The sequence below is a fragment of the Gopherus evgoodei genome, chromosome 4, assembly GCF_007399415.2.
Source record: "Gopherus evgoodei ecotype Sinaloan lineage chromosome 4, rGopEvg1_v1.p, whole genome shotgun sequence".
Taxonomy (NCBI): domain Eukaryota; kingdom Metazoa; phylum Chordata; order Testudines; family Testudinidae; genus Gopherus; species Gopherus evgoodei.
In genome coordinates, this window is record NC_044325.1 from 10,697,685 (window position 1) to 10,721,401 (window position 23,717).

At 44.2% G+C, this 23,717-nt stretch overlaps 1 protein-coding gene across 11 annotated transcripts in view; it reads left to right on the forward strand.

Annotated features, from left to right (window-relative positions):
* SAMD4A (sterile alpha motif domain containing 4A) overlaps positions 1-23,717 on the forward strand; it is a 221,379-nt gene that overhangs the window by 113,627 nt on the left and 84,035 nt on the right. For 9 of the 11 annotated variants that reach the window (XM_030562944.1, XM_030562936.1, XM_030562940.1 and 6 more), the window contains one exon: positions 22,354-22,872. In XM_030562944.1, the coding sequence (XP_030418804.1) occupies positions 22,461-22,872 (412 nt within the window). In that variant the 5' untranslated portion in view covers positions 22,354-22,460. Of the gene's footprint in view, positions 1-4,184; positions 4,240-7,019; positions 7,034-22,353; positions 22,873-23,717 lie in introns of those variants that run through there. The other 2 variants (XM_030562946.1, XM_030562947.1) reach the window with 2 other exon arrangements.

The window sequence follows — 23,717 nt, forward strand, 5'->3', positions numbered from 1 at the left end:
CTTCCTGTGGGACTTTGAACAAGTTACAAGACCTGCTTTGCCGTGGTGTTACGGGGAAAAGTTAATGAATGTTTGCAAAGCGCTGTGAAGATGCTGGGTCAGCGCTAAATGTCCTTATTGTGGAACATACTCTAGAGAGCCGGTAAATGATCCATGATTGGAGAACAGGACAAGAGCTATGGCTGGGGTTCCTTTAATAAGGGGGAGGTGACAGGAGAGGGGGATAGTAGAGGTAAGTGGGAAATACATATACACTGGCCTAAGCTTACATGCGATGAGGGCCAGGTAGGGTGATAGGAATTAGCACCCCGTCAGAGATTGAGCGCAGTGTTGCTTCTCCATGAGGATGCCCAGTTAGTCTGGTTTTCCTGGATGCTGTAGTGGATTAAACAAAGACCTACACCAGGGCTAACCTCACCTTCCACGTGCCAGTTGCACTAACTGGAGGCTTGTGGGGCTTTACTTGCACACATCTAAGAACCACCATTTGGGCACCTGGGACCTAAGTCAGCCCTGCTGACCCAGGAAAGTGCATATTGCACCTGCCTGTATCAGTGAGGAATGCCATGCCTGGGGGGTCCATCCCAAGGCAAGGCAGGCACAGGGGAGGAGCCCTGAAGAGACCAGCCCAATCCCATCCCTTTCTGGGCCACATCAGCTTCCTGTGGGGTCCTTGGTAGAAGGGAGGAGAATGTTGTGCTGCCACAGCCCACCTCCAGCTGGATTTTCTACTGCCAGGGACCCTACACCATAGCCTGTGTTTGCTTCCTCTCAGAGGCAGTGCAGTCTGGTGGGCAGGGAACTGGGCTGGGATTGAGATAACCAGAGACCTTTCCCCAGCTCTGCCACTGATCTGATGTGTGACCATGGACATGTCACGTCATCTCTCTCTTCCTCTGTTTCCCTTCCCACCTCTTGTCCTTATAGACTGCAAGCTCTTTGGGGCAGGGCCTGTTTCTTACTGTGAGTTTGTACAGCACCAAGCACAGTGGGGCCCTGATCTTGGTTGGGGGCCTCTCGACACTACCACACTATAAATCAATAATAACAGTGAAGTAGACCCTGGAGTGAATCCACGCACTGGAAGTTTAAATGGGGAGTGTTACTTTTAACAAACGATCTAGTAACTGCCCAGATATGGCTGATATAAAACCCAAATAAAGCTACTCCTGGGCCATGAACTTCCCAAGATAATTATGTAGTCACCGTGATTGTCCTCTGTTAATTTACCTACCTCCGCCTTGCTTTCTGCCTCAGCTTTGGTAGCCTGAGGGAGTACAGAGTATTCTGCCTCATGATCAAGGATGAGACACTAGAAAACTGGTAAGGGATCTGCTGAGGAGCAGTTTGCAGGCAGTGGGGTAGAAAATTTAAGCTGAATCCTTAAGGAAAGAGATTGTGGTTTTAATAATGGTTTTCCATCCTTGAAGATTGAGAAATCAGAGATCCTCACAAATATTTAGAGAAATTAATTGAAGCTTAAACAGGGTCGTTTGGATGCTGATTCACACCCGGAAGCTAGAGACTGATAATGCAGCCATATTTGCATATATTTGTACCTACATAGAGCCATTAAATGTAGCAACCTGCAGAATAGGAGAGGACTACCAGCAGCTCAAAACTCCATGCAACCTTCGAAGTGCAGATGAGGCCTTCCAAAACTGCCCACTGCATTCGGTAGTACTGAAAAGCCAATGACCCATTGGGAAAAAGTTCTAAACTCTGTTTGATTCTGACTCTGATTGCCTGATGTATATTGTTGTATAATAGTAACTCAAGGAGAAATGGGGTGAGGTAATTGCTAATGTGGTATTAGTCAAACATGATTCAGATTAGCTGGCTACCTGGATGGAGTTAATCTGATGTGGTTGGATTAGCTTCAGTGGTTGAAGACACCAAGGATTTTCAAAGACCTATGGGATTTAAGCACCCAGCTCTCACTGAATTCCAGCTGCAGTTGGGCACCTGACTTTGGCAGCGGCGTTAAAATCCCAGTCTAAGATACGTATGTGTAAGACTCTTCTCAGTGTGTTGCTGACTGCAGACAGTTGTGTGTGCCTTGGGAGCCATTCCCCCATGCCCGGATGAGCACTCACTGGTATATTCTGAATGTCATTTCATCCACTAAAAGTCTATGTGGAAGCAGGGAACCTCGAATGAGCTAGAAACTGCTGAAAAAAGACAATCTCCTAAATCATAACCTCTAAAGCCGGTCACTTGAGGTTCCTTGTGGGGCTCATTTCCTGTTTCTGGATTCCCCACTTAAGTGGGTTTGCCCTGTTGCTGCAACCTGGCTTTCTTAGAAACCAGGAATGCCCCTAAATATCAGCATCTCATTTGCACCATTCCCAAGGACTACTGAAAAAATTGGGGGATACATCTGAGGAGAACTGGTTTGCAGGTTGGTAAACAGACCTGGAATCACACTATGAAAAATAGTGAGGACCTCCCTGATCTTTTCCATACAAGACTATTTAGATTGGCTTTCTAAAGGCAGCATGGCCTAGTAGTGGATATTGGAACCGCTTGGTTCTAATTCCAGTTCTGCCACACACCTAAGGTAGGTCTGCACCACAAGTGAAGGTGTGATTGTCGCATAGGTAGCCATTCCCAAGCTGGTTTTAATCTGGTTAGCGCAGGTAACAATAGTGTAGATGTGGTGGCACAGGGTTCAGTGTGGGCTAACAAACCAGAATTCATATCCACGGGCCCTGGCCTGGCAGGCTTGTACTCTGGTGGCTAGCCCTGTGCTGAAGCCCATCTGCACTGCTATTGTTACCCAAGATAGCTATGTTAAAGCTAAGATGGGTAAATCTACCCATTGTACAGCCATACCTTCACTTGTAGTACATAAGAACGGTCATTCTGGGTCAGACCAAAAGTCCATCTAGCCCAGTATCCTGTCTTCCGACAGTGGCCATTGCCAGGTGCCCCAGAGGGAATGGACAGAACAGGTAATGATCAAATGATCCATCCCCTGTCGCCCATTCCCAGCTTCTGGCAGCCAGAGGCTAGGGACACCTCTTATCTAGTTCTTTTTTGAATCCTGTTATAATCTTGGCCTTCACAACATCCTCTGGCAAAGAGCTCCACAGGTTGACTGTGTGTTGTGTGAAGAAATACTTCCTCTTGTTTGTTTTAAGCCTGCTGCCTCTTAATTTCATTTGGTGACCTCTAGTTCTTGTGTTATGAGAAGGAGTAAATAACACTTCCTTATTTGCTTTCTTCACACCACTCATGATTTTATAGACCTCTATCATATCCCCCTCCTTAGTTGTCTTTTTTCCAAGCCAAAAAGTCCCAATCTTATTAATCTCTCCTCATACAGAAGCCGTTCCATACCCCTAATCATTTTTGTTGCCCTTTTCTGTACCTTTCCAGTTCCAATATATCTTTGAGATGTGGCAACCATATCTGCATGCAGTATTCAAGATGTAGGCGTACCTGGATTTATATAGAGGGAATATGATAGTTTCTGTCTTCTTAGCTATCCCTTTCTTAATTATTCCCAACATTCTGTTCACTTTTTGACTGCTGCTGCACATTGAGTGGATGATTTCAGAGAACTGTCCACAATGACCCCAAGATCTTTCTTGAGTGGTAACAGCTAAATTAGACCCCATCATTGTACATGTATAGTATAAACATGTCCTTGCTTTATTGACTTGCTTTGCGGTCTTGGCTAATTCATTCAACTTCTCTGTTCCTCAAATTCTGCTTGTTACTCTCACGAGTGGTTGCACTGAAGCCAGTGGGACTAACTACGTGCAAGACGAGCAGGATTTGGCCCTTGGTCTATCTGTAGAAGGAGAAGAATTTTACATAGCTTCAATTGAATACACCTCTGTGGAATAGGTAAGGGTTCAATTACTAGGTGAAATCCAGCTTTCTTTGCTCATTTACATGGTCCCACTGAAGTCAGAGATGAGTAGGATTTGGCCCAGTGTTTGAGACTGTGAAGTATTATGGGATTGCTCGGTAGTATTACAAAAGAATCCATAATGCAAAGTCAGTGGCTCCCCTGATGGCAAAGGGAGTTTTGCCGTTGACTTGAACGGGACCAGGATTTTGCACTGTGGGTTTGAGGTTAAGCTGGACTGTCTCCTCCTACCCACTCCCTTTTTACATATACATAGGGGTTTTTTTTATTTGTGAAATATTTCCTAGGAAAGTCCATTGAGATCTGGCAGCCCAATGTTCCCTCTGGGTCCCTGTCCTTTCGAACAGCTTCAAAGATTGGTATGTGACAGAGCGAATCATGCAGATTATTAAGAATGATGAGTGATAGCATGAGGAATGGGTTGGAGAGAGCTGTGGGAGGGCTGGGGATGTTCTCACTACAATTAACTTCCCTCTGTTGTGTTTCCTGTTAACTGGGGGAGTCTAGTGGTTGTCGTTGCTTTTCCAGTCTTCCAAGATGAATTTAATTGTGGATGATTTCATTCTGCCCTTTGTATGTTGTAGCCAGTGGTTTGTGTCATACAGCAGTGAATTTAGGCAGATTTTATTTGCGTGTGAGTCATTGAGCTTTTCCAGCTGAATGTCACTTACTTGTAATTTTTGTCCGATTTTGTTTTTGTTTTCATCTCTTGGTGGTTTTCCACTGTGCTCTTTCACTACCCAGAAAAAAAAATGTATAGGAAAAGCTAAATCTGACTCCAGCAGGGCTTTGAATTGGCAGCTGACAAGGAGAGTATTATGAATGTGCAAAAAAGAAAAAAAACAAAAAACCAACAACAAAAACGAATGCTGTATTTTGCTCTGAGGGAGGGACTGTGGCCAAGTCAAATTGAGGACTCTAATTTGGGAGTGGTGTTATTACAGGTCAAATGGAGTCAGTTACTAGCTAAATTGAGAGGATAGTCGCATGCAGGGGAGCAGTAAATGCTGATCACATGATTGTAGTACAGAGTCTCTTCTACAACTCACTTTTATTTTGTTTACAACACTAAAATGTCTACTTATTTTACATCAATATATCGGTGATCCCTCCCTAGTCTCCAACATTTGCCTGCCCTTTACACAGAAGGGTTTATAAATAGACCAGCTCCTGAATTATGTGCAACTTCAGTCTCTTTATTTTTATACTGGAATCTGTTCAATGATTAACAGTTTAAACCATGTGCTGTATATCAATACCTCCCATACCCTTCGTATCTTATTTTTAGTATTACTTTTTTCTCTTCTAAATCCTTTATCCATGTTAGGCAATGCTCTACTGACATTCAGATAATTTTTTTAGGCTTTGATGAAATGTGTCTGCATTTCACTGGAGCTGTTACTAAAAAGTTTGTATGGACTATAAAAATGCCAAAGGAATATTTCCTGTGTGCCATGTATTTGTGTATATTATATTCCACTGAAAACTATGAAGGTTTTTATCATTTTTGTGAATTAGTTTTAAATGAGGGATCTAGAAACCGCACATTATTTTTCAATACAGTTCAGGTTCTTAGATTCTACAAAGTTCCTGTAAAAATCTGAAATTAAATTAGTGCAGGGGCATATAGGACAGTAGAGTTCTGATGTGAGGAAAAGTGGAGAGGGAATTCATATACATCTGGTTCTTCTAGTGCGCCTTAAAGCAGCAAGGCAAACGACATCTGTAGCATTGCTTAGGTGCATTGTCTCAAGGACGTCGTGGAGACTTATGGAAGCTTTCTGTAAAAATGGCTGTTCAATTATGCCTTTAATCCTCTCTGAGCTGGTCTATTGCTATGCCTTCTGGGCGTGGCAGAGTCGTGTATGGTTTTAAGGTGAATGCTGTTCAGTCTAAGATAGCTTTGTAGCACTTTGCACACCAGACAATGAAAGCTGTTCGACATAGGAGCCAGAATGGATGTCTTTCTTCTATTGGGCCAGTGGTAGCCAGTTCACCAGGCCTGACATCCCATGTTTGATCATTCCACTTCCTCATTATATTCATTGGAAACTGATAAATGATTTGTCCTCCTCTAAGGGTCGGAGGGCAGCAGCCCACCCAAGGTAAAGTGTTTGGTGCCATTTCTAGATTGCTCTCTGCATGTGCTGTGACGTCCTTCCTTCCGCCTCTCCAGGGAAGGACACTTGTGGCACTGGTGCTCTTGCTTTCTGTGTTCCAGTGCCTCTTTCCTGTGCAGATCACCTGAAGCAGAAGAATGTATCACCCTGAGCGATTCCACAGCCGCTGCCCAGAACGCAACTGGACCACACTTGTTCTTGAGCTTCCATTTGCCTTGAGTGAGAAGGATCAAGCTAAGCACCTTATAGTTTGGAAGGAGCCCTCCACACCTAACTGAGGCTAGAAACAGGATGGCCCTGGTGCACAGTAGTCGCCTGCCCAAGGAAGTGTTGAGGAAATATCAACCGGACTTTGTGGGTAAAAGTGGGCTTTCTCCTTAGGCTGCTGGTCCAGCAAGGCAAAGACACCCACACTGGCTCCTGTGCCCAACAGATTGCTGCAGGCCTCGTGCTGCTGTTGGAGACCAGCTCTCTTGGGGATGACAGAGGCCTCTGAGTGAGGCTGCTTGTTTGTCACTGGCTGGAAATGTTTCTGTCCTCAAAAAGATGATGTTGGTTGGGAGACTAGCAAGGTTGGCCTAGTTCTGCTTTCACTTAGAAAGTGGGTATTCTCGCTGTTCGTCACTGCCTGGTATCAAGCTGTCTGTCTTAAATCCAGTGGGGAGTTTTTCCTAGTCATCTGTCCCTCAGAATGATCCTGGAGTCCAAGTTATTTCTGTGGAGTCTAAAGGAAAGCTGCTCTCTCACCATCTTTCTGTCTGATTCACAATCTATGCTGTTTTGTACCTGTGCTTTGGGAGTAACTAGGACCCTTCAGAGAGATCTTCAGCGCATCTAGCTCTCAGGCTCACAATTGCTGCTGTTCCAAGCGAGTTGTGACCTTTGGATCACCCCCTAGATGCCGGGCCTGTCGCGTTTAGAACATTCATTTCTGACAGTGAGCTTTTTCCAGCCAATCACTCTAGCCTCTTGGCAACTGCGATGTTCTTCAGCGCCTCTGGCTCGGCCCTGCACCTTGCTGCAGCTCACAGCGGTAAGTGCACTAATCACTTGGGCTGAATTCTCAGGCTCTCCGTCTGTTGCTCAGGTTTGTGTGCTCTCCCTCCTCTCCAGATATTAGCAACACTTTTCACTGTCACATCCACTGCTCATAGGGACCCTGTCTGCTGGGCCACAGCTTGTGAAATTAGTGCAGAGGATTATCTCTCCCGTGATGTGCTCGGAGCCCGTGGAGAGAGAACAGGCAAAATGTTGAAAGCAAATGGGGGGTTGCTGCATGGACACTTAATCTGCAGCAAGCTGGGGTGTAAATCTGCATCACACTAACATGCCACTCCTTCAGTGTCTGTCCAGACACTGATGCCATGAACCAATTGTTCCCCAGTCCACTTTGCCCTACTCCTGTTTCAAAGTTTGTGATTTGGGTGCGTTAGAAAATTTTACGAGCATGTCTTTTCTCTTTTGTGAGTAAGCCAGATGCCCTGAGGTGCTCTCTACTGGCAAACGTCACATCCAAGCATTCTAGTGCCAAGCTTAGAGTATTATTTCTAAGTAACTGTCCCGTTTTCATGGTATCTGAAGCAAAAGGGTGCCACACTCTGGCCTAGAAACAGACCGATAAAACTTCCCATCAGATGCATGGCAAGAAAATTCAAAGTATCCATATATTTTGGTTTGGTATTAAACCCTCCAGGTTTCCTGAAAATCTCTGCTTTTGGAGTGGAAATCATAGTATCTGTATCCACTTTAGAAAAGAAAAAATCCTGCTACTGGTATTCTCTCTCTCCTGAAGCACACTTAATGGGGAAGCTGATTGTAGCTTGCCATTAACAAGCACTGGAAATCCATTCCTTCTGGTGTTACACAGACCACAGACCACCTTACAATAACATGAGCACTGCTAAGTTTGCTAATTATGGAGGGAAATATAGCAAAAAGTAGGAAAATCCTTGTTCTTCTGCACACATTGTAGTTCAACAGAACCAGATTACTTTGTGGTTGTGGATGTCTGTATGAAGGGAGGGACAAACTGAAGGTTCTGCCCTTTAATACAATATGTAACAAAATAGTTATTTTTTTCTTCATAATACCTTTTTTCTTGATGAAGAACAATGAGCTCCCTCCATTGGCTAGTTCAGCACCAGCTGAGGCCTACATCTGTGCGTTCACTGGGATGGTTAAGTATTTGTTGTTTATGAGGCTATCTGGGACATAATTTCATGAAGAGTCCTCATGGCTTTTTTTCTCACTCTGGCCTCAATGACTTACCCTTTGTCTTTATCATCCCTGGACTTGCTGTTGTCTGGCTGAAACATCCCAACAACCGAGGTTCAAGCTGAACATAGTAAGTTAAAGGGCTGCTCCTCCAGGCTTTCCTCATGTAAAATCAGTAAGGCGTCTCATGGGAGTAAGAAATACACCCATGTGTCAGGGATACTGGCCTGGGCCCTAACTATCATTGCCCCGGAGAACTTAGTGGAAAGATGAGTTCCCAGCAGCACAGAACCAAGTTTTTCATCTCCCCATACCTGGCTTCAAAAGTGAAAATGAATTTGCTGATCTTACTCTAGTCCTGGTGGATATTTGTACACACCGTGAAAACACCACTCAGCCTGACACATAGTTTCAGGAGTGGAATAGCAGGATTGTTGTAGGGTAAATGGCTCGGGTGCATTGACAGAGCCACATCAACAAGCTTGCTTGTGTGATGCTAGCCTCAGACTGTTGAATCCTGTTGTCTGTATATTTCTATGTCTACATGGACATTCCTGGAGCATCAGTGAATGTATAGTACATATATTCTGTACATGTATAACTACTACATCAGGCAACTATGAGATTGTTAACATTTTTGCTGATGCCCATATGGTATCTTTCTGACAGTGCCTATGAGCTAAATTCATCCCTAGCATAACTCCATTGATTTCAGTGAATGAATTTGGGCCAATATGTTTAACAATCAAAGGGATATCAGGGCTTATTCTGGTAATTAACACATATGAAACTTCTTAATCATAGAACCACCATGGAAGTTAAAGTCTGAAATGACCTACTTTAGTAAATGATCTGATCTGTGCTCATGTCCGTTCAGGAGTGTTCCCTACTGTAGTATCAGAGGGGTAGCCGTGTTAGTCTGGATCTGTAAAAGCAGCAAAGAATCCTGTGGCACCTTATAGACTAACAGACGTAGTCTATTAGACTAGTCTATAGTCTATATAGACATCTGTTAGTCTATAAGGTGCCACAGGATTCTTTGCTGCTTTCCCTATTATAGATTTTCTAGCATTTTGTCTTTGTTTGTTTTCAGCTCGTCTTTGTTTTACTATCTGGGTAGCCTAAAGTAGGGAGCTCTCAAACTCCTCCTTAGCATGGACCACATCTAATGGTCCATCTTCCTAGCACTAGACCACTTGCCCTGCTATTCTCCATAGCGTATTCACCTCTCCTCCCATTTGCAGTCGCATAACTTCTCTGCAGCAACTGTAGCAATTGCTTATGTGGAAAAGGAATATTAGGAAAGTATTTAATGTATTTTTAGCTTCCTTTAATGTGATGTAGCAGCTGGAAATGAGAAGGGCCAGCACCGTGTGACCAGATAGCTGCCAGTGGATCACTGGCAAGTTTTCCATGGATCACTGGTGGCCCTTGGATGCAGTTTTAAGAGTCACTGGCCTACAATGTGAGGTTGCTGGAATTGCTGTTGCAGAATGCAGATTCCAATCCTGTGTGGATGTGTTTTCATGTGTCAGTTTGTGCAGTATTATCTATCTATATTGCCTCTCACTGTGGTATTGATAACTCAATTCACACTTATTTTTCAAAGACGGCACCTCTTTAAATGCTTAACATGTCCCAAAACAGACAGGTTAGAAAAAGAATGAGGTCACTCTTGTAATGAGCTACAGAACGACAGTCACATAGATGGCCAGTTGGGGCCAATGTGAATTCCTTCATGGGTTCATAAATCTACATAGGAGAGGTTTGGGAGGTAAACAATAGAGCCCTAATTACCTTCTTTAACATTCCATGAACAGTTCTGCTCTTTGATACTTTTTACTGAGTTCTGCTGGCCTCTACTAGTTTTTAGTGAGGCTTGAGGCTCGTTCTGGTAAGGGATCTTGGCCTACTCTTCTCATATAGGTCCAGATATTTCCATGTGTCTGCAGGCAGGTGAGAGACCTGCAAGGGAGGGGCTTTAGGGAAACAAGCCTCTAACAGATATCCCTGGCCTCTGGCAGATCCTCTGACATTTGCTGGGACTGGCCATGTCATTGGTCAGGGATAGGAATGGCCCTTGGCTGGTTTTGGTACAGATTAGAGCAGCCCCTGAGCCGGTGCGCTTCCCACGAAAGCTTGTGCTCAAATAAATGTGTTAGTCTCTAAGGTGCCACAAGTACTCCTGTTCTTTGTGCGGATACAGACTAACACAGCTGCTACACTGTAACCTGAGGTGGGGACTGACTTGACCCCCATGATACAGTAGCCGAAAAGGTGGCACAAAGCCACCCTCTCTCCAATGCTTCAACTTGTATCTATTGAAATTAATGGCAATACTTCAGTGATGAAGGATCCAGGTCCCTAGACGCTGGGCTCAGCTCAGCTCCAGTGCAAGGATGAGCAGCCCTAAGGAGTGTAGTGGGAGCTGAGTTACACCACCTTATGCATCACTGCTGCATTGTCTGGCTGCATACACAGACTTCTTTAGAAATGCTGTCAGTGCACTGGATCCGGATGTTGCTCCCTTTGCTCTCAGTGGAAATTTTGCATTGACTTTGATGAAGCAGAAGCAGTCCCCAGTATTCCCGGCACAGACATTTAAAAATCAGTTTCATTAAGTGCATCGAATTTTGCTGTCTCTCAATATTGTGTGACTGGCGAGTTTGTAACATGAAGATTGTTTTAAATGGCATCAAATACAGTACGGAAAAGGCACTAGTTGAAGTTTTTATTCTATGGAGCTGAAGAATTGATAGTTTTCAACAAGAGAAAGAAGGGATGTTCTGGATGGATATACTGAGGGATTCTAAAAGATTTAGCTTATTCGTTTTATTCTCATTTCGTTAACATTGCTCTTTTGATGTCAAGTTAACTCAGGAAGAAAAGATGAGACACCATTTCACCCATGCTAAATATAACATTTTAAAAGTTCAAGATGCAGGTGGTAACAATTACTAATAACTAATAATTATTATTAATAATAACAAGTAATAATTTAAATATTTTTATCTGGATGCCAGTTTTTTTCTTCACACATCATCAAAATTCAGCCAATCCTGGCGTGGAATATGGCAGCTGTTTAACAGTATACAGCAATAGTACACAAGAATTTAGGACAAGCAGCGAAGAATGCTGTATCTAACTGATAGTGCAGCAGGAATTAGGTAGGGAGAAGGTGACTAGTTACCTAATGTAATAGGAATTTAGACAGACTGGGCCAGATCCTCATTGGTGTAAATTGTTATAGATCCCTTGATTTCAGTGTCACTATGACAGCTTACACAAGTTGAGGATTTGGCCCATGGAGGTTAATCAAAATACTTGTGCAATGCCAGAGGATCTTTAATGGCCACAAGTGGTCTGGACATTATTGTTATGCCTCAGCTGAAAGGTGGTACATACAGTAGCACAGTCCTCCCTAACATCATACCAGTCCTGCAGGGAGCTGAAAATTGTGGCATTTGGGAGCACCCAGCTCCTTGAAGAAAACATTCAGAACCTCCCAGGATCAGGTCCTACTGAGTAAAGCTTTGTCTACACTGGGACTTTCACCACTACTGCAAACCCTTAGTGTAGACACAGTTCACACCAGTGCTGCACCAGACTGAAATTGGGGTAAAATGCACCAGCACAGATAGTATCTATACTAGTAGTTTGCACCATTGCAGCTACACCATTGGCTAAAACGCCAGCGTAGATCAGGCCTGGTAGTGCTAACTACTATATCACCAGTTCCACTCCCTTTGGTATGTGTATGCTTTCCTTTTAGGACTCCCATCTAGCTACTAGCCAGGCGTGGCACTGCTTAGCTTACAAGATATGATGTGATCCCAGCCTGAAGGGGGCATGCAAATAGAGGGAAAGGCAAGCCATGGCTGTTCTGGAATCACTCCTGAGGGTTTGGGACTACTTGCCAAGATGCATATTTTTTAGAGTTTAATTTTTTTCATTGAATTTTTAATACAATTTCTATTTTTTCTCTTAGATTGCATCCCACTTGGAATCTTGTTGCCATTTAGCAATATTGTTCGGTTATTCCATTTAGCCAATAACTTTGGAATGCGCACATCTAATTCTTAGCCATTTCTTCCCTGAACAAATTATCTGAATGCACTTCTGAGCCTTCCTTTATAGGAAATATTATTAAACTGAAAGCAGGAGTATAATAAAAACAGCAATATAAGTGTAATTTACTAACATCTGGAGCCCTTAAATGCACTGACTTGCCATTGTGCAGTAATAATACTGGACTTAGTATTGAAACATGCTCTCTGCCACTCCAAGAGTCCTTGGATAGTTTTAAAAATCAGCATAGTCTTTAATTATAGTCCTTGTTACTTATTATAAGATGTCATCTAGTTTTATAAATTGCAAATCATTAATTTTTACCTCTCTGTCAATACCCCAGATGACATTTTTGGGTGCTCTCTGTGTGAAATCTGATAAACCATACATGACAGTTTGAGGATAGCTTCCTTTCTGCTGCAAAACTTTCCATTCTGTTTTGAAAATGACAGGATTTATGTTGAGCAGTTCTTTAAAAAACACTTCACAGTGGTCTAATGTTTTGAAATGGTCCCTTTCAGGTGACTCATCTAATGAGATGAATCTCTCGGTGTGCATGCTGTCTACTACTCTTTCCTTTCTTCCGTGCAGGGCCAATATTTTTAAAATGAAAGCTTGAGGCTTCCAGGCAAAAGAAAAAAAAATGCTTATGCCCCCATGCATTCACGGTTGGTGCATCTGCATCTTCAAATTTCTGGGCTGCAAGCACAAATCACTACGTAGCACCAAACTTGCACGTATGTTGGCCTGATTTTCATGCACATTTGCAGTAACTGTGCAAACAGTTGCGTGTCCATGTGTCTATTGACATTTTTCATGCATTCAGGTGGACCTTTGTCTTGTGAAAAGTATAGAGACCTGCTGTGATTGGTCTCTTTCATTGGGGCCATTAGAAAATTCACACGTCTGGCATGTGGCTAGAGTGACTACATGGCAGTCCACTTTGGGATGATCTTTTGGAATTGATTTCTTATGGTCAGCAAAGGTTTATATTCTCATAGTCTCCAGATGTGGATGATATTCCTATTCATAAAGCCTTGGAAGAGGGACATTGTCGTATTTGATGGCTAGCCATGGGGAAGAGAAGATGGTGGCAGGGTAGGTATTGGAATTGAACAGTGAAAATTTAGCATTTCAGTTCTCCTTCCCTTGTTGTTCTCCTACTATGCAGGTATATTACATGCAAAAATATGTTAAAGGAATTGTATTTGGGTTGCAAAGTTACCTAAAGGTGCAAAAGCACTCAAAAGTTAGGAAATGGCTGCCCAGGTAACCTTAATTCTGCCTCCTTGTACAGTCATCTTGGGCACTGAACGTGGCAGGTGTCATGTGGAAATCATTGTATGTGATCATGTAATTAACATGTATCATAATGCATATATACACAGAGACTGAATTAAGGTTGCACAGGCAGCCATAAACGTGGCGTTTCCTAACATCTGAGTGCTTGACTTTGCAAACTAAAGTGGCATCTCTTTATCCACATACTCTGCCCTCTGGCTGCATCGGCTCTGAGAGTTCCCAGGCATACCCAGTATATTGTGTGCTGCAACTCTGGCTGTGGGCTAAGCCCAGCTCTTTAGAACGTTCATGTTTGGTTATTGATGTCCCTGAGCAATTAAAATGACAGAATAGGGAAATATTATTTTCAGAAGCTTATTTCTTAGCCAGGGTCGCCCACAGGGGCCTCCTTGAGAATACAGTATTCTATAGTATTGCAACTCTTTTTTTTAATGAAAGGAGCCCCCGAAATAGCTTTGCCCCAGACCCCCTGAATCCTCTGGGCAGCCCTGTTAGACAAACTTAAATAGAATTTCATGGGACACGTAAAAGGCACATTTCCAGCCTTGGGATTTTGTCCCCAACAAATTGCAAAGCTCTGCTCAAACAATGGAAGGAATAGAGCTTCTCAAAATAGGTAGCAAGAATCTTGTAATGGAAGTTAGGTAGCCAAGTGGCTACTAACCTCCTATAATGAGGGAAAGAGATACTGTAATATGAATAGTGTCCGTTTGGAGACAAACTGCTATAAAACACTGCTTGGGTAGAGTGACTAGATCTCTGAAACAGGCAATGGAGGTACTTTGCTTAACATTGTTTTGCCAAGCTGGAGATGGGGAACTCTGGGAGGGAGTTTGGCCAGACTGAGAAGAGGGGTTTAGGAGCTGAAGGGAAGGAAGGATCAGGACATGGGTACTTGGGCATGATTGATAGTTGGTGGGGAGTTGAATTGGGGGCTCCTGTGGGAGGTGAGAGTGAGTCTGTGTCATAAACAGATAGCTACGGGTTAATGTTCTTTTACCTGTAAGGGGGTAACAACAGTAACCTGAAACACCTGACCAGAAGACCAATCAGGAAACAAGACTTTTTCAGATCTGGGAGGAAATGTTATGACACTACATGCATCTGACGAAGTGGGTATTCACCCACGAAAGCTCATGCTCCAAAACGTCTGTTAGTCTATAAGGTGCCACAGGATTCTTTGCTGCTTTTGCAGATCCAGACTAACATGGCTACCCCTCTGATACTCGGTACCAGCTGGTTTTGCTGCTGGGACTGGGTGGAACTGGGAGCTTGTCACCAGGAGAGGGGATGCAGGAGCATTCCTTGGGAGGTGAACATGCTCGTGAGCTTCTCCTGTCTCCCTGGTCAATCACTGCCCTGCCCATCTAGTCTTCCCTCCTTCCCAATGCCCATCACGTTCCCTGCCCCAATGTCCTGCTAGCACTGGGCAACAGAACAGGCCCGTCTCTTGCCCTGAACTCAGAGGGAACCAAATCCTTTTGAGCTAATTGTTTGACATTTCAGCTAAATTCAGCCAAGAAGCAGAAAGGATTTTGCAGTTCACTGGGCCTTTGCAGAGCAGGGGGCCTTTTTTCATAAGATTTCTGATCCCGTTATGCAGACTAGAGAGGTTCAGAGCCACATCAGGTCATTTTGGAATGTTGCATTGAACCTCTGGGTCTCTTGGAGACCAGTCCCACTCCAGTCTGAGCTTCTCAGCATCAACCTTCCTCCATCCCTCAGAGAGGATCTCAGGGCGCAGGTGCCGCTGTGTTTCCTTTGGCCTACGCTGCTCCCCCCTGACTTATACATATGCTAGGGGGTAAGTGAGCCTTTCTGACCATGTTCTAGAACTTCCCCTAGTCCCTGGGCTGTGTCTGGCCAAGGCTCTGTTTGTTTTCTTTCTGCTTATCAGTGTCTATGTTTTATTTGTCAGTGGTGCCAGGCATTTTGAAGGTTTTTTGAAATCCCAGTTTATTTCAGCATGCATGGTGCACTGTTTCCTGGGTCAGAAAACCACACTGTCCTTGTTCAGACTGACTCAAGAGAGAAGGTGAAGTGCAGCGGGGAAGGGACTGAGTGTTTTAGGGAGAGAGTGCAGAAGATGCTCTGTAAATTGGCGCATGTGTTGGGGGAGCAGATAGGTTGGAGGCACATGTCAAATGGGGGATGGCCGGAAGGAAGACACATGTCATTGAGCTGGAGTGCTCAGGATTCTCCTCCTTCACACAAGCCTTCCAGCTTCCTTCCTTCTGTTGTCGCTTATCTCCGGTGCCTCTGCCCACCTTAGCCCTGGCCCTAGATGCAGCTGCCTCCCTGCTGCATTCTGAGCATGCTACCACAAGGGAGTGTGGAACATAATCCAGGATATCCCATGTGAGCATACTCAGAATTCAGCATGGAGGTGGGCAGCTGACAGGCAGGCAGCGCAGCTGGGCCAGCAGTTGGAATTGAGGTGGGAAGAGGATAGTAGGTGGGAAACAACCAGAGCAGTAACAGTCAGACAGCATGCCAATGATGTATTGAAATTTCAAGTATCTAGCTGGCAGACCACTGGGAATGCCCCACCAGGTAGATAGCTGGTCTCTCTGCTGAATTTTCCAAACAATAATGCTAAACTCTTGTGGGCAAGAAATAATAGAAAATATTCTGTAAAATGAGGGTAAAGTAAAATTGTGCCCTTTTAGTCCCTACATTTCTACAAGTGGGGATGGCCCAGCCCCAGTGGCTTCTTCGGACAGGAGCCTGAAATAATCGGAACTGGCTCAATGTCTGAGAGAATCTGCGCTGCCTCCATTTCTTGTCCTCCTTTCTTCCACCCTAAGATTAGTTTTAAGAATATGAACATTCCAATTTAGATTCAGCATTCAAGCAAGTATGAGCCCAGCCTTCCCTTGTGTGCCTCCAAGCCTGCAACTGTGTGCCCGCAAGAATTGTGGTGCAAATCAAAGTGCATTTTGCCCACAATAAAATAATTACAGCTGCCTGTGCAACTGCAATTCAGATGCATGTGGGAAAATTACTGGGGCATATTTTATGGGTGCCAACTTGCAGGCTCTGTCTGGACTAGCAAACCGAGATGTGTATAGCAAATATTGAAGTTCACACATTTTAAAACACCATTTAACACCTGCTGTATCAAAAGGTGTGTTTTCACCGCAGTTACAGGTGTGATTGCAGATCTCATAGGCCAGGGTTCTCAAACTAGGGGTTGGGACCTGTCAAGGAGTCGCAAGGTTATTATAGGGGGGTCGCAAGCTGTCAACCTCCACCCCAAACCCCGCTTTGCTCCAGCATTTATAATGGTGTTAAATATATTTAAAAGTGTGTTTAATTGATATGGGGGGTCATGCTCAGAGGCTTGCTTGTGAAAGGGGGTCACCAGTACAAAAGTTTGAGAGCCACTGCCATAGACATACCTATGCCATAGACATACTCTGGCTAGCACAGCTGAAAACAGCAGTGAAGATGCAGCAGGAGGAGCTTCAGCGCCGGCTGTACCTGGGCACATACCTGCATTGCTAGCCCATGCAGGAGCCATGCCAACACATCTTCACTGCTACTTTTAGACACACTAGCTAGAATTTAGTTAGTGCAGATACGCCTACCCAAGATGCAGTCACATCTCCGACTGCAGTGCACACCTGCCCAGAGATGATTGTGTTTAAAAACATGATAGCTAGTCTGTCAAGCCACTGTCCTTGTCTACACTAGGTGGTAAATGGTGTTTAAAAGCATGTTAACTAACACCTGTTAGCTGACACTTTTGCAGTGCCACCTCGTTTTCCTAATCTAGACAGGACCTTAAGGCAGGCCTGTGCACAAAAATGCACTGAAATAACTAAACTAGTTTTAATTCACACCTCTGGTGACCACAAAGATAAAACAGAAGTAAACCCCTCTTTCTGTAGTCTGGGTGCTGCCAAGTCACCGCATTATTCCGCTGTCAGACTGTCCTAGCAATCTTTCCCAAATCTGAACCTTAGAGTCCAGAAAATGAGATACTAGCATGAATTTCCCTAAACTTAATTACCAGCTTAGATTTGATAGGCTGCCACCACCCAAAAATATAGTGTTTTGGGGCACTCTGACCTCCCCACCTTCCCTGGGGACCCCAAGAACGCAGATCCCTTGGGTTCTTAAAACAAGGAGAAATAAACCATTCCCCCACCTCTCCCCCTCCCAGAATTTCCCTCCCTGGGCTATCCTGAGATACTGATCTAACCTCTTTAATCACCATACAGAGAAGCATCTCCCTTCCCTTCCACAAAGAGGCAAACAGATCCAAGGAAAACAGAGAGAGATTTTATCACTCCCTATCTCCCCCACCCATCCTGATGAGTTATCCCAATCCCCTGGGATAAAACAAGGGAAACAGAGAAAAACCAATCAGTCAGGTTCTCTAAAAAGAAATCTTTTAATAAAAGAAAGGAAAAAGTAAAAAATTATCTCTGTAACTTTAAGATGTAAATATTACAGGATCTTATAGCTTACAGACACCAGAAAGAGACTTTCCCACCAGTACCAATACAAATCAAAATATTCCCAGCAACTACACATATAAAAGTTAACCAGCCAGATCCACAACTGCAAATAGAGTTAAAACAATTAAAAAGCCTAAACCGCCTGTTTTACTTACTCTATGAAAAGAAACTTAGAGAGCCTGTAGTAATGTCTGGCCTCTCTCAGACCCTCCGAGAGAAGAACAAAGAACTCACACCCAAACTTCCCTCCACTCAGTTTTGAAAGTATTTTGTCTCCTGATTGGTCCTCTGGTCAGGTGTTTCAGGTCACTGTTTGTTAACCCTTTTATAGGTGAAACAGACATTAACCCTTAGCTATCTGTTTATGACACAGACCTATCACAATGCAGTGCCAAGCGGCTCTTCGTCTTTCCAAAAAGGGGTCGATCTCGCCCTGCTGCGTACGAGATCTGGGTGACAATCTCATTTGGGGTCTCTTGATCACTGGACTCAGGCTAACGTAACTTGTGAGTGCTGAACAGGGGGTCTACTCAGGAGAGAGTACCTCCAGTCATTCCGCAGGGACTCTCCGGCAGCGGGGTAGAGAGAGACGTTGAGAGGTGCTCCTATGAGAATAGGCCACAACAGTGACTGTGACTAGGGCCCTTCAAATCTGCGGGTATCTGCTTTATATCCGTGGATATCAGATGTGGATATATGTGGACCAATTTTGGGGACAGCAGCTCCCCCACAACTGCCAGTGCTGATCTCCCCATCCCAGCTCCGGCTGGGAGAGGGGGTCTTGGAGCCGCAGCCCAGCCATGATAAGAGCTGGGTGTGCAGCTGTGGAAAGCAGCAGCAGACTCTCTAGCTGCCCTGAGCAGGGGGCCCAAGCAGCCCCCAGCCTGTGTCCCTGCCCCCCAGGCCTCCTACCCAGGGCAGGTGGGGAGCCGGATGGAGTCGCCGACCCTTCAGTGTTCTCGGCCGTGCGGGGAGCCTGGGGGCAGGAACACAGCCAGGGCGGCTCTAATCCTCCCTCCGCACTGTGGGTAGGTGGAGGGTCCACGGCAGCTCCCCACGGCTGCCTGAGCTCCCCGGCTGGGCTTCACACTGCTCTGGCCAGGGAAGTCCTTTTGAGGGGGAAGAAGAGGGGAAGGGAGAGGGGTCCTCCCCTATAAAAAGGTGCCTCCCCCTCGCCCCCTTCGCCCCCCCCGCCCCGTTCCAGCGCCATTGCTGCACAGTGACCTGTGGAGCTGTTTACAGCCCTGGAAATCCACAGACAGTTTTTTGCAGGTCACAAATCGGATGCAGATGCACCTTTTTGTATCCGTGCAGCAGGGCCAGCTCCAGGCACCAGTTAAAGAAGCAGGTGCGTGGGTCGGCCAATATCAAGGGGCAGCACTCTGGCCGCTATTGGGGCGGCACGTCTGGGTCTTCAGTGGCAATTCGGCGGCAGGTCCCTCAGTCCCTCTTAGAGTGAAGGACCTGCCACCGACTTGCCGCCGAAGAGTGGAGCGGCGCGATCGCGCTGCTGCGGCTTTTTGTTTTGGTTTGGTTTTTTGGGTTTATTTTGTTTGCCGCTTGTGTTGGCAGAAAACCTGAAGCTGGCCCTGTCGCGCAGGGATCTAAGTGTGACATTCACTCTCTTGGTTTGTGGATATAAAGTATTACATGACAATAAGGACTTAATAATTGCCATACTGCATCAGACCCATGGCCTGCCTAGTCCAGGATCCTGTCTCTGAAAACAATCAGCACCATCTGCATCAGAGGAAGGTGCAAGAAACCCTGTATAGACAATTCCGGAATAAATAGCTCACAAGGGTAGTTTGTTCCTAAACCACATCAATTAGAGATTATGGAAATGAAGTGGGTCATAGTAGATGCAGAGAACACTCCCACAGGGAAAATCAAAGGAAATTGCTCATCTTTCTCTCCATGAACAACCCTGCCCCATGGACCTCTTCCCACCACTCATCCCCACAGTTTTGTACTGATAATGTCTTGTATGCTTATAGTCACTATCTCTGAGTGATGGGAGCCCACTGGGACAATCGGAATGGTGTGCAAAAGGGAAATTGCTGGCCTTTCTGGCCTATACACACATGCAACGTACTCAAATCACAGTTCTGGTACCCAATTAAACATTTTTCTTTTTCACTCGAGTTAGTATAGCTTTGTCACTCAGTCCAATTCAACCTCTGTCAGTTTGATATGCAAAGAGAAATCAGACAATTTGGAAGTGATATCAAAGAAATCCAAAGTGTAGAGTTACACTGGGGTGAGGGAAGGAAATATCTCTGCACGAAGTTTGAGTCGGAATGATCAATGTTTCCAGAAAGCCATCTAGTGGTTTTGTGCTGAAACAGTTGTTTGCTTTTAAACAGGAATCTGAAGCTGGTAAGAGTGTGTGTTATGTTCTGAGAAACTGTCAACGTTCGTACAAGGAAATATAAATGTAGAGCACAGATTTTGGCCGAGTTTTGCATATATTCTATAGCAGAATCTGAGCCTTTAATAGTATGATTTGGAGAGACTCTTTCTATATTTGAGGTAATATATTTTATCGGACTGCTTTCTTTTGGTGAAGGACAGAGGCTTTCAAGCTACACAGAGCTCTTCTTCAGATCAATAATTGTATTATGCCAATCAGGAATATTTAAATTACTGAAAGTACCAATGCTTGTGTTTTCTGGAGAATTAGTTCGAAGCTTTGTGGACATTCTTACGAACACAGGACCCCATCTTCAGTTGACATAGATCGGTGGAGCTCCACTGACAGCTTACACAGGCTAGGTAGTGGGCATGTGTAGTAGTAGGTGTTTTCTATGTTGTAGGTTCTCTCTGTATCAAAACTGTCCACTTTTTTCACAAAGAAGTAATCAGCTGATGCTTCCATAGTGAAATATTTCCATGGTTTTCAGTTACAATTATAAATTACTTTCAGAGGAGACAAATTTTGCTATTAGTATGTAGGTGCTGGGTGGTTTTGGTGGCCTGTGATATACAGAAGGTGAGACCAGAAGATGTAGTGATCCCTTCTGGCCTTAAACTCTAGGACTCTAGGACTTCATGCATTAATAGTGTTCATTTTTCCCTTCACTGAATGTAATTTTTAAACTGTGTCTTTGAAGGTGTATTTCAGTGCATTAGCACTTGAAACTATTTTCCGTATAACATGTAATGTTAAAAAACGCTGGGCCAAATTCTGCTGTTGGTTACATCAGTGCAAACTCATTAAAGTCAGTAGAGTAATTGAGGGCAGAATTTGGGCTGCTAGACGAATTCTCCACATAAGCAGAGATTAAAAAGACTGGGACTGTTCATCTTAGAAAAGAGACTAAGGGAGAATATGATAGAGGTCTATAAAATCATGAATGTCGTGGAGAAAGAGAAGTGATATTTACCCCCTGATGTAACACAAGAACCAGAGGTCATCAATGACATTTATAGGCAGCAGGTTTAAAACACACATAAGGAAGTACTTCTTCACACAAGGCACAGTCAACCTGTGGAACTTGTTGCCAGGGGATATTGTGAAGGGCAAAACTGGGTTTTGAACTGAGTTAAAAAAAGAATTAGGTAAGTTCATGGTGAGGGGGAGGGATAGCTCAATGGTTTGCATAGTGGCCTACTAAACCCAGGTTTGTGAGTTCAATCCTTGAGGGGACCACTTAGAGATCCTGCTAGTGAAGGCAGGGGCTGGACTCAATGCCCTTGCAGCTCTATGAGATAAGTATATCTCCATATATTATTATTTATTTATATTATTATAGGTCCATCACTGGCTATTAGCCAACATGGTCAGGGATGCAACCCCATGTTCTAGGTGTCCCTAAATCTCCAACTGCTGGAAGCTGGAACTGGATGACAGGGGATGGATCACTTGATGATTGCCCTGTTTTGTTTATTCCCTCTGAAGCATCTGGCACTAACCGCTGTCAGAAGACAAGATACTGGACTAGATGGACCATTAGTCTGACCCTCTATGGACATTTTTATGTTATGTTCTTATATCAAGATTTTCAAAAATTACTGGTAATTTTGGATGTCCAACTTGAGATATCTTAGAAGGAGCCTAATTTTCAAAAAGTGCTGAGCCTCCCCCTCAAAACCAGATCTCTTTCAGGGGTTTCAGATTGGGCACCCAAAATCACAGTTACTTAAATGTGTGCCATAAAAGAGAACTCTACATAACGTAGGGCATCATGCAAAGGAATCTCTTTGTAATGTTATATGTATCTCGTAGGAATCTATCTATTTATTTATTTATTTTATTTGTTTGCTGATTTCACAACTTTTTTTTTTTTTATCCTTCCAACAGGAATCATTAACCAATGGCAACAGGAATCCAAGGATAAAGTGATCTCCCTCTTGTTAACCCATCTGCCTTTATTGAAACCAGGAAACATTGAAGCAAAAGTGGAGTACATGAAACTGTTGCCTAAAATCCTGGCTCATTCAATTGAACACAACCAACACATAGAAGAGAGCAGGCAGCTTTTGTCCTATGCCTTGATCCATCCTGCCACTTCACTGGAAGACAGGAGCGCTCTGGCCATGTGGCTCAATCACTTAGAGGATCGCACATCGGGTAGTTTTGGCAGCCAAAACAGAGGTCGGTCCGATTCTGTGGATTATGGACAGACACATTACTATCACCAAAGACAGAACTCTGACGACAAGCTGAACGGGTGGCAGAACTCTCGAGATTCTGGGATATGCGTCAGTGCTTCCAGCTGGCAGGACAAAAACCTGGGATGTGAGAACGGCCATTTGCCCCTCTACTCTTCTTCTTCTGTCCCAACTACTATCAATACTATCGGAACTAATACAAGCACAAGTAAGTACCATGAATGTAAACCACTGCCGAGAGCCATGTTTCTGTGGCACGTCCGCCCCACAGGAAAACATTTCCTTGCAGCACTTATCATATTAGAAGAAGGGCCAGTTTTAGCCTGGCCCTGGAAAAACTCTTCTTTATACCTGATTGCCAGAATCGTCATTTTGCTGTTTTGCGTATTGTAGGATTTTGAACACGAAGCTGCTTGGAACAAAGATTGAACAGCTAAGAGGTTATAAGAGCAATAATGTCTGTTGTTGAAGGCTGCCACTTTCCTTTCACGCTATTAAACCCAGATTTTGGGTAACATTTTCAGAAGTGCCTAAGATCCATTTTGAAAAGTGACTGAGGCACTTAGATGCCTAAGTCTCATTGGAAGTAATTGAACAAGACTCCCAAGTACCTAAGTCCTTTTTGAAAATGGGATATGGCTCCTAATTCAGATGAGCGCTTTTTAAAACATTAGCCTTTATCCCTATTAGGCAAAAATATGACTCTTATTCGTAACCTGTGGATCTTAGCCGTGCAGTCTTCAGTGTTCCTTATTTCTAATGATGCAAAATTCTGCAATCTTTCCCCATGCAAAGCTTTCACAGACTTCAGTGGGACCTACACAGGCTGTGGTACTGCAGCTCTCTGGGCCCCAGAACTGGATAGTGCAGATATGCCCTGGCATTGAAACTGGCATTTTTAAACAGAGATTTATGTAGCTTTTGTGTAAAGATTTATTCCCAACCCAAACTTTTGTGCCCGCTTACATCTTGGGTGGAGAAAAAATGTAGCATTTTCGCAGTATGATTGGAGCCTGTTCTGTTGACTGGTGCTTGCTGTTTGTGTTGAAGGAT